This window comes from Notothenia rossii, assembly GCF_949606895.1.
Source record: "Notothenia rossii genome assembly, chromosome: 5".
NCBI lineage: Eukaryota > Metazoa > Chordata > Actinopteri > Perciformes > Nototheniidae > Notothenia > Notothenia rossii.
Window position 1 is genome coordinate 19535334 of NC_136903.1, and position 12317 is coordinate 19547650.

A 12317-nucleotide genomic window follows, 5' to 3' on the forward strand; every position below is an offset into this window, starting at 1 on the left:
ACTTGATCATAGATTTGGGTCAAAATGGATGCTGAACGAGTTACACCAGCTTGGATACACAGAGTCATATTCCGAGACACAAAACTACAAATACTGCTTCCTTAATGACAGGAATGGAGATGGCATCCAAGATACTTCTGATACTCTTTATACCATTGTGGAAGAAACTGATGAGCAGATCGATGATGAGGTCGCGGTTGACTCTGCACTTGAGGATCTATCATTTATGACAGCCAGTGGAAGTGAAACTAGCCATGACAATCGGGTGGTCATGGAGGTCATGGAGGTTGGGGAAACAACCAATTTATTCACTCAGTTTGTCGGAGACAATATAGATTTAAACATTGTCTCTATTCAGGGAAACACCCCTTTCCATTCAATGGGTTGGATCAAAGTCACATCTCCGGCACCATCTTTGCCAGATCCCCAGACGACAGCAGCTGTCCACAGAGTGAAGTTGAAGGCACTTGACAAAGCTAAGATCCTCAGAGGAGCTGAAGTGAAGATTCTTCCATTCACCAACAGAACAAGGACAGGGATAAACACCATCACATTTCTTCCCATTACTGAGCTTGCCTCTTCTGTGACACAAGACCAGCTACTCCTCACTCAGGGCGATACACTCTGGGCAGCAGGGTGGGTGATCAAAGCCCAGGATCCTGAGTTCCCACACTCCAACTGGAATGGCTGGATGAAGAGTATCCATGCAGATGATGTCAAGCAGCGCACACAGATCAACTTCCTCCCAATCATTGAGGGTGACCCTAATGACCTCAACACCATCTTCACCACTCTCAAAGAGTGCACGCGGCTCTCTGCGGACAGAGTCACTATAGTGACATTCGATCTTCCGATCTGGCTGAAGGCTGTGGACATCATAAAACAGACAAATCTACCTATCATTCCGAGGTTGGGTGGATTTCACCTGCTGAAGTCCTACCTTGGATCCATTGGAAACATCATGGAGGATTCTGGACTACTGGAGCTGATCTAGCTGATCTATCCAGGGAGTACGACAGCCAACCACATCCTGGATGGAGGATGTTTTGAAAAGGCAATCCGTGCTCACCTCCTCATCAATGCAGCCATCTATCAGCACATCATGAAACATGCCTTCACCGAGGAGGAACTCGGTGAAATTAGGACTTTCATGGAGAAGGTAGCTGATGGGAAGATGGGAGCCAGACACACAGATCCAGTAGTGGCACTGTTTGAACAGAGGTTTGAAGAAACCTTCAAAAGACTTGCTGAAGGAGGAAGAACGCCTGCTCTCTGGGTGCAGTACCACTACATGGTAGATGTGATCAAGGTCTTCATCAGAACTGAGCGGCTTGCAGATCACAACGCCCACCTGTGCTGCATTGTTAGCAGGATGCTGGACATCTTTGCGGCTGCAGGGCATCACCAATATGCCAAGGGTGCATGGCTGTACTGTCAACTCATGAAGCAACTTGAAACTTTGCCTGCTTACAAGGAGACATTCGAAAGCTTCACTGCCCATGGAAACCATGTCGTCCGTTACTCCAGCCATGATTGGTCCGGCACCTGGTGTGACATCTGTATCGAGCAGACATTGATGAAGTCAGCCAAGTCAGAAGGTGGACTGAGCAGAGGGAGAATGAGACACAGTGATTCTGGTCACAAGTGCTGGGTGCTCACCCTTAATCACTTCTTCAATGTCAACCAGCGCATGGAGGAAAGTGTCAAGAAACATGCTCTGCTCCACAGAGACCTTGGCAAAACACAGATGAAGAGAGATGCTGAAGCAATTGACCTTGCCCTCCAAATGGTTTGAGGAGAACAACCCATTCGACCCCGATCGAGACAAGGAGTTGCTTGTGTCTTTCTCAACAGGATTCAGGAGCACAGGAGATGACCCAGTCAATACTGAGAGAGCAGCAGAAATAGGGAGAGAGATGCAGATCAAGCTGGATGGACAGTCAGTGACATCGACCATGGAAGTGAAGTCAAAGGTACAAGCCCTGTCATCACTCAGAAAGATTCCCAAGATCAACGAGATGAAGATACACCTTGACTCATTCAAGTTGTTCAACCGACTGATAATTTTTGCCCAACGGGATATGACAGTTGAGACAAGCTTGGCGTATGAGCTGACTCCCTTCCCATTGTCCCACTTCAGCAATAAAGATCAGACAATGAACAAGGCGAACAAGGCAGGCTTTTCCAATACTAGCCTGAAGGAGTTAACTGATCCCCTTGACCTCACTAACCAATCCTGCTCCACTCTTGTAGTTGATGGTGGATGGCTTCTCTACATGGTAAAGTGGGAACAAGGTCAGACTTGGCAGGAGATTGCCAACAGTTACTTGAGCTACGTACAGTGTCTTGGCCGCTGCTCTCAGAAGACCATTGTGGTCTTTGATGGCTACAGCTGATCACCAAAAGATCATGACCACATCCGGCGCACTAAGAAGTCATGCTGTGATCTCCAGATTCGACCGGATATGATACACTGGACACCAAGAGCAAAGTTCCTGGACAACACCAATAACAAGAGTGAGCTAATCCACCTCCTCTCTTCAACATTCAGAAAACATAACATCACAGTGGAGCAGTGTGACAATGATGCTGACACTTCGATTGTGAGAGAGGCATTGGCCACTGGTACAGATGACTCAGTTGAGGTTAGTAGCATTTGTGTAGGTAGCCTATTTTGGAAACAAAACTATTCACTCTTGAGTATTCAAACTTGAATAGTTTTATCTGGTTTTGTATAGTGCAACACGCTTTGCATATCTTGTTCTATTTTCAGGTGCGGACAGAAGATGCAGATGTGATGGTGATGCTAGTACACCATATTCCAAGCACCAACCATCCACTCTTCTTCACAACATCAAAGGGCTCTTATGATGTCAGAAGGATCCGCGAAGCTCTCTCTGAAAGAGAGAGATGCTACATGCTCTTTTGTCACGCCTTCACTGGTTGTGATACGGTTTCTGCAATAGCTGGCCATGGGAAAACAACCTTATTTGACAGGTAATAATAATATATATTTTTTTATATTTCACTTTATATTTGAAACAGATCTCAAAGTGCATTTATTTTTGCAGGTTCTGTGCAGGGGACATTGATGAACACATGGACATCTTCCTTGACACACAAGCTACTAAGGATGCAGTGATACAGGCTGGTACTACCATCTTCCAGTACATTTACCATGCACCAGGTACTGCTTTGGGTGAAATTCGACACAACATGTTCTCACGGAAGTCAGCGGCAGGGCTGATCAAACCAGAAACTCAACCTCCAACAGAGGGTGCAGCTGCACAGCATTCTCTCCGTGCCTACCTACAAACCCAGGACTGGATCCTTCTGCAGAGTATGTCTCTGAACCCCAGTGACTATGGATGGACATTAGGTGTACATGGCTATGAGCCAGTCCCAACACTAGACCCCATGGCTCCTGAGGAGCTACTGCAGTTCACAAGCTGGAACTGTAACGGAGATTGCAGCAACCGGCGGTGCAGCTGCAAGAGGAATGGCGTTAAGTGCATCTCAGCATGTGGAGTCTGTAAAGGAATTTCATGCAAGAATTGTGGTCATGATGGTGGTGAGTCTGGAGAAGACTCAGAGATTGACTCCTGAAGTGATCAGCACTTGTAACTACAAATAAAGCTACTTTTGAATTTAAATATAAGAGTGGGCGTGGCCTTTTTTCAACCAAGGAATGATTTTAGTGAAAAATACATGATTGCAATAAACTCAGAATCATGAAAAACCCCTAGTTTGACCCCTCACAAGTTACCCAAGGCCAAACAGAAAATTTTAGACTTTTCGAAAATTGGTATTCGGTACCTCAACTTTGAGCAGTTGTTATGAAAAAACATACAGGATTTGAACTTCAATTTTTTAATACATCTTACTACACACCTTTTCAAACACATTAGTGAAGAAATTGATTGGTAAGGATTTAGTTTGCAGATTTTCATATATTTCCCTTACTATATACCTTTTATTTGGAACAAATAGTCAGAGTATGAACTTTATAAGACTAATTACCCCGATAGCACCGACAGTTTACTCATGTTGGAAGGCTTAGTGTCATTGAATACTTGGATATTGATATTGACAGACCGGAAATAACCAATTTTATTTTCAACAGCTCTGGCTCAACAGGAAATCAATTATATGACTCATAAATCCTTTCATTTAGGTTACAAGCCTCCTCAAACCCGACACATACAAGGCCATTCTCTGAATATGCCAGCCCATTGAGAGAGAGCATGCTAATCCCCACATATTTGGTAATTGCTCAAGCTCCCTCTGTGCTCGATTTCTCAAGCACCCTCTGCCAGAGATTGCCTACCTGCAAACTCTGCTTTCCCAAAGGGAAAGTTTGCAGGCGGGCAATTGGAGTAGCAGAAGAAAGAAAAAGAGAGGAGTCAGCTTTCTGCTACGATTGTGTGTGTGACTGTGAGGCTGTGCATGTTATACTCACTATAAGCGCTGTATGGTTCTTGCTGCGCACAGCCTTGTGTAGGGCAGTAATGCCATCTTTTGTTCTGTAGTCCAGATGCACCCCCCCACTCTTCAGCACCTTGATGAGCTCTGCACATCCCTCCAGCTGTGCTGCCAGCGTTAGAGGACATTCTGTCAAACACAAGGATGAGTGAGCAAACTAATTAAAAAATCAACATATTTCCAGTGACTTTACAGTACATTCATCTTACAAGGTTGACATTTAAAAAATTGAACCTGTCAATATTTGCAGACATAAATCGCTGGCTCCATTCGTAAAAACAGTGGGTATAACTTTCCAGTGACTCTGCATCTGGATGACTGCCTGGTGACTGTCACCCTCTGGTCTGCCTAAGTGACTGCTTCCTGTTGGTGTTAACCCAAGCCATTCTTATTCACCCCGCTTCCCAACAGGTCACCCAACAGGGACATCTCCTTTATGGCTGGACAAACATTTTCATAAATGTGAGGAAATTAGCAAAGAGAGTAATCCAGCTTTACCCAACGTGCAGAAGGCTTATTTCAGAAAAACCTCAAAATGGTCATTTTAGTGAAAAACACCAAATGAACAGAGAGTGAGAGAGAGAGAGAGAGAGAGAGAGAGAGGGAGAGAAAGAGAGAGAGAAAGCACAATTTAAGAAAGGAAAATGAATTAACCTGAGTAAAGACCTTCAAAAATAAAGTCAAGGTTGAAAAAGCGAAGTAAAAAGAACTAAAGTATAGAAGGGATAGGATCTTTCTTTGCACACACTGCTCACCTCCTGTATCTGGATCATGGAAGTTGGGGTCCAGGCCTTTCTCCAGGAACCTTGAGACCTTTTCAATGTTCCTCAGCTGCACATACTCCATGAACTTCTTCAGGTTTGCCTAATGGAGGGAGACAGGGGAGGGGGAGGGGGGAGAGGGGGAAGCAGAGGGAAGAGGCAGCTGTGATTGGTTGATGTCAGACACATGTTGATGGAGATGTTTAATAATGCAGTTCAGAGATGAAAGCTAAAGTCGCTGCTCTCTGCTTGTGTGTTTGACGGTTTTATTTCTGTTCTGTCATGCCAAGCAAATGGACCATGTGCAGTACGTGTATAAGCTATTATAGGATGGACCAAAAGAGACAACGAAAAGGCAGAGAGGTAACGCAGAAATCTGAAAGAGCTTTCCTTTGGATGGTAATGCCTAGAAAATGAGATTGTGAGCAAACATCACCATTGTAGTTTAAGCGTTGTGGGTAGAACACTTTACAGTACCTTGAAGCAACATTGTCACATCAACGGGTCTAACACTGATGTTGAAAATCATTTTCATACAACAAGCAGAAACCTGTGTGCAGGTTCCACCGACCCAGATCCTAACACACACATACTGTGCTCACACACATCAACACTTAATTTCCTTTGTGACTTCTGATTAAACATATTCATCACCTCTGCTGATGGGTGTAAGCCTGTAGAGTATAGAGTGAAAAATGAAGCTATGAGCAAGGTACCAGCACTAACATTTCATAATAGATTACTATAGTCTGAAGTGTCAAGGCAACAATCTATCATGGGCTGAGAAAGAATATTACGGCGCATAAATGATCTAATAACTATGTACTGTACTTATAGAAGACATGGAGTAAAAAGAGGTATTATTAAAACAAATCTACTACCTTATAGTTTGACACTGAACACAATAACAATGAAAACATGATTAATAACCTAATAATAGGTATCCCAAGGATCTAACTACACAATATCTGCAGTATACCAAATGAGCAGAAAACTTTCATTACTATTGCATTGGCTGCTTCTCAGCGTCAGTCCTTACGTAACATCCACATGTTCAAAAGCCTCTGGACACATATACACAAATACATTTGACACAACTTAATTACTTCAGAAACACATACAAACATGTGCACTCACATGCAAGAATGCAAACAGATTGCAGCTGCCATGTTCAACACTCACCATGTGCGGCACCATTGTATATCCTTCGCTCTTAAAAGTCACACCCTACACTTTCCGAATTGCACATCATATCCTCCCTTGCTCTTCACACCAAGTCATCTGCAGCCCGACCGCTCCCGCTGCCGACCGCTCCTCTCACCATCTCCAAGTCAAACTGAGTGAGAAAAATTCACTTTGGCTTTTCTCTTTTTTTCAGATGTTCTCTGAGGCAGTTGTTATGGTGATGGGATACAAAGACAGCTCTGGCAGCCAATGCACACATGAGGGGCTTTGAGGTTGTGTGCGTAAGTTGTGTGTGTGTGTGTGTGTGTGTGTGTGTGTGTGTGTGTGTGTGTGTGTGTGTGTGTGTGTGTGTGTGTGTGTGTGTGTGTGTGTGTGTGTGTGTGTGTGTGTGTGTGTGTGTGTGTGTGTGTGTTTGTGTGTTTGTGTATCCTGCACAATGCCTCCAATGCTGCCTTGAAGTGGCTCGGTGATGATTTGCCAGTAATCAGCTGGATCCGATTTGTATTTTATTGCCTGTTATACAGAGCACTGATAAAAAGCCAAAGCCGATGTTTCTGCTTCTGAGAGGGGCTTAATAAACTTTTCATATTTTCTCCCACTTGATATCTTTTTTCTATTTGTAACACACACACACATTCACGCACATGTGCACCATATCCATTAGAATAATTATTTACAAGTCACCATGATACACAGAAAATTGTCCTGATATTCAGAAAAAGACCAACAATGGAATGAAAGCCTGTCATCCATCAAAGCTCTCTGCAGCGCTGGTGGAATGGCTAATTGTTCCTTTGCAAAACAAGTAATTGGAAACTCAAAATAAAAATACATCCCTAAATAACTGCTTTATTATGTTATTAACCAACCCATCTTCATTTAAATTAAGTAAGACAGTTTCCCTTCAATTTCATGTTGAAACATTTGAGCTTCTGGCAATATTAAAAAATCATGCAAAATCTTTGCATGTCTTTTATGTCTCCTGCTTTAGATGCTGCTATTCTTTTTCTTCCTGACTAAGTCAAAAACTCTATCATGTTCCCAGCTTGAAGAAAATAGTGCAGAAAAGCCTGAAACTGTTAAAGATGGGTGAGGATAATTTTATATTAACCAGATGTGCACTGATCTTCTATCACTTTAAGTAGCAATCACTTATAGTGAGTAGGGTAGAGTATTTGTATTCATTATCCAAGCCTGTGCATCCACATGCTGCAGGGAATGGGAATGATTTGCAAGTGGAGTAAAATCTTCCGACAAAGGTCATGAGAGTTTATTGAAATTCAAAAGAAATTGGAAAAACATGAGAAGTACCTTAATCTGTTTGAATGTAATCTTTTATTTGCCAAGTTTCAGTCACATATGATTGTGGGCTATTGTACTGTGCGTTAGCCAGGATTTTAGTTGTTATATTCTGGGAAGAACACTGCCTTTTTTTTAATATCTTTTAATGAATTTTGATGATTTATGCTTATTGTAAGATTGTATTGGTCGTGTAGCCTGAAGTAAAAAAATGAATAATTGGCACATCATGCACGCAGCAGTAGGTGAAATCGTTCCACACATAAAAGCGACAGTCAGCAAAAATTAAACGGGTTAATCACGCAATCATGTCTGATGGGTGGGGGGGAGACCAGTGGTAACATCCTTGATAGTGTATGTACTTAATATTCCAACATTTAAAAGTTAATGAAGATAATGAGCCTTACAATCACCAGCACCTGCATGTCCTTGAATCTAGAGAGATACATTAGTCATCCCTCAACCTCATAAGAATTGTTTTTTCAGACTTTGACAGACAGGATAGGCAAAATGTGCCATTAATTAATAACCTACTAACAAAGAAACACCAATCAATGGCACTGATAGGAGATGGATGAGGGGCTCTGATTGAGCTCATTGTTAGTGATTGTGTACTGGGAGGCATTACCCTAGGCTACTGTTGTTACAATTTTTTGGGGGGACAGTCGCTTAATGTGCAATACATGCTCCTTATTTTGTGAAGTACAAATCCATGTATTTGTTTCCAGCCTTAGACCCGGCAGTTTCTGTTGTTGCTCGGGTGCTACGGTAGCTACAATTAGCTTGAGGGGCAAAACAAACGGACAACTTAAATCTGATCCAGCATGTTCTTTCCAAAAAACATTAAAGGCCCCAAGCAGCTTCAGTATTTTGTTATGTTTTCTACATCAGTACGGGTCGTGCCTCACTAATATTAACAATTTTACAGTCCAGATTAAGTTTCATGTTCGGCAGTTATCTCCATAGATACAATGTGAGTTCACTGCTAAAATCCATCACGTGTACGCAAGCACAAACAAATGCAGCTCATCAACTATTGGGATCTACTTCAAAGCAACCTGTGCTCTCCATGGAGGAAGGGTAACACTAAGAGAAAGATACAATCGGAGGAAACAAAAAATAGGAAATGACATACAGATACATGTGCACAAGAATTACCACCAAGTGCTGACGGGCACTCAGAATGATGCTAGACGAAATGTACAGTCTTTAAATAACTACGGATCACATCAATCTCTTCATTAATTCAAAGTTTTGAGCACACCACACACGTCATGTTTTCCTTCGTCATTTTATACTTATTTTGGCCAATGAATCAGCAGTTACCATCTCTAGTAGTCACAACATCTAGCTCATCAAATAATGCTTTACTGTGTCTCACCTCAACTCCTCCTTAAATATCAAAAATAGTTGTGGTCCGTGGTGTTGACAGTGTCAGCGCTGTACTTTCACAGAAATATTCCAAGGATAAACAAGAAAAGTATGACTGAACAGCCAAAATGATGGTTAACCATGAACAAACTAGTCAGAATATTCAGAGTCTCTGTTAACAACAAATACTGCATTATCTGCAACTGGTCAACACTTTATCATTTCTGTTCAAATGTAATGTGTGTCCTTTTTTCTTTAACTGCCAGATTTGATCAGTCTAAGGCTACGTTTGCTGAGGTTGTGATACTTAGTGTATTTTGTATAACTCCAAGGCATACCAACATTTGCAAGCTGAACAATTTGGTGTCCACCAATGGCAATGATTGAACACATTTATAGAATAAGTTATTTACTCATTAGTTGTACTTCTAGACCCTAAACTTTGGCAACAAGTTTAATTGGTAGTCTTAGCAGTTTCTGTGGATACTACAGTTAAGATGAGGGGTAACCATGCTATGCTGAATCAATTAGACAAAAGAGAGGGACGACAAACAAAGAACAGATAAGAGAATGAAAGAGAGGAAATGGAAGACAGTGTCTAATCTCAGCGCAGCAGAGAAAGAAACAGCAGCACTAATCAACTCTGGGAATCTATGGCAAGTTACCAACTTGTTAAACCAAGAAAATATCCTGCAGATTCATTTTGAAGCTCAGCACGAGGTGTCCTTATCTGCACTACATGTGATTAGAAATGACTCTTCAACAGCGCCATTGAATAGGTTCTGCATTTGGTACAAATTCAATTCTTTTCTGGCTAAAAAACGTTTGTAGCCAAATCAATCAAAACTCAGCTAAACATACAGTACATAATGAATGAGAGTAATCTTATATTTGCAATGTTACACATAAAAGACAATCCAACAAACTATAAATGTTGTCATGTGATGTCACAGGTTGTCAGTAACCTGTGACATGACCATACCAACAACATAACTTCACTGCAGTATATAACAGTAGCTGTTTACTTGGTGGGAACCTCCTGATATTGAGGGAGACCCTTGTTCAGGATTCATCCCTCACCTTCAGACTTTCCTTTTAATATGGCCCTATTTGGACTTGTGTCCCGATTAATGTGCAGCCCATTGTAAGAGATCGCCAATCAGAGGAGCAAAGTGAGTGGACGAGCAACTTCAGCTAGAGGGGAAAAGATGATAACGGTTCCTTTTTGTATTTCAGTTCTCCCAGGAGGCTCTTGTCTCTTTCTCCACAGGGGGGATTATCTGAAAGTACCTGATAAAAGCCTGGGTAGGATGCCAGAAATTACAGAGACAATTTGCCGCCTTCCCTTCCTCTTTTACTCACTATGTTCTCTGGCTATTCTCTGTTACTTACTCCCTCCTTTTATGATACGATTTGCCCTAGCTTCATAAAATGGAGGTATACCCGCTCAATGCCCTGCTCAATAGCTAAAGTGCATCCATGTGTGAGCCATGCAGCTTGTCCAAATGCATGTCAGACACTTTCACTGCCCTATATTTACACTCATTACCACATGGTCTCATAGCCCCTGGTCCCTCACAGCTGGCCTACACTACACTGTGCCATGGGTGAGTAGTAATTAACATTTTCACCAACATAATGGTTATTCAGGAGGATCATATACTGGCATAATGTGACCTGGCCTGTAAAACACACATGCTCTAAAGTGTCACAACTGCTTAGGCAATAAACACAGAGAGCCAGTGTAGTGGGTCATGGGTGTGCTCTGGGGACAGGAAGGCATCACCGTGATATGAGTACAACCTAAACCTCATGCAGACGTGGAAGTAATGCTCAAGCCCACCTGCACATGGTGTATGCCACATTACAGATGCTGTACCATGAAGACAAGTGTATGGTTAGCTTTAGGGATGTCATAATACTACATGCATTGGTTGATACTAAAACAAGTAGCAGTCGAAAATTCTCAATACAAATGTGAGTCTCCTGCTTGCATCGTATTGATTTAACTAAATAATTGATCACAAGTGTCAAGTGAGTGTCTTCTGTGCTGTGGAGCGAGTGTTTGGTTAGCTGGAAGAGAGGGAGACAGAGGTGGATGCAACGACAGCAAACAGCTGTTATGCAGAGAGGGAGCAGAGGAGAAAACTGTTGAGGACGCACAACAAGACTCCTGTGCATTATATCCTTCTGGATTTAAACATTTTGATAGGACGCTGTTGTGACATCCCTATTTACAGTATCGATAATCCCACATTTACACCAACACCCATTGCTTATGCCATGTGGGAAAAAGCATTTACTCGCGTGTGAAATCCACAAGGAGTTCAGACCTACCACATTGTGTAGTGAAGGGTTATCCATGCTACCAACAAAGTACACAGTTCAAAATGTTCTGTCCGTCTTCTTGTGACTTCAACTCACTCACATGATGCTACTTTGTGCTTTCAACTCATCAGGTATGCCCTGTCAGCATTTAGCTGTCATATTCTAAAGTGAAGCCTATTCAGATGCCAGGCGACTTGTCTGCTCAGCCGGTCTGACAGTGATGCGGAAAATGGTCGTCACACTAACTGATGGCGTGATTAATCAGACCCAACAGTATTACTGATGAGCAACACACAGTTGGAACTGTTGCGGTTAATATGATTCAATTATTAACTTGTAAGTGCTCTGTTAATAAACAAATGTGTAGAAGCTGATTTACATATACAATGTTATTGTCCAAATAACAATTAGCATGAGGTGCCATGGATTCAGGGAGTGTCCATTTATATGATCTTAGCAGAAGCATTAGCTGTTTTGTTTTATGCAATAAAGCTCTTACTAGAAATTCAGGCATCAACAATCATTACCAAATTAAAAAAGGACAACTGCCTCTTCTTCCTCTGTATTGTCACGTCAGCAAACACCCTTATCTGGCACTCAGTGTTCCTGAATCTCTGTCTGTCTGTGCTTTGTTGACAGCCACTTATATAGAGGCTGGAGTGAGAGGCTGGAGCGAGAGCCTTGACCTCCGTCTCCCAGCTGCTTTGTACAGAGGCTGTCCTGCTGCAGGGGCACTGCATTTTAAATAGACACACAAACCTAAAGTACAGAAACACCACTCCATATTAAATTCATGTCCATTCTGGCTACGTTCTCAAACCCCTGCTCACACAACAGCTTTTTCTCCCCAGGTTTATCAAAAGTAAGATTCAAGTTTCAAGGCTTTTATTG

At 42.2% G+C, this 12317-nt stretch overlaps 1 protein-coding gene across 1 annotated transcript in view; it reads right to left on the minus strand.

Moving 5' to 3' along the window:
* Positions 1-12317, minus strand: part of shank3a (SH3 and multiple ankyrin repeat domains 3a) — a 223835-nt gene that overhangs the window by 84484 nt on the left and 127034 nt on the right. The window contains 2 exon segments of the mRNA XM_079682360.1: positions 4460-4611; positions 5238-5346. Of these exon segments, the coding sequence (XP_079538486.1) occupies positions 4460-4611; positions 5238-5346 (261 nt within the window).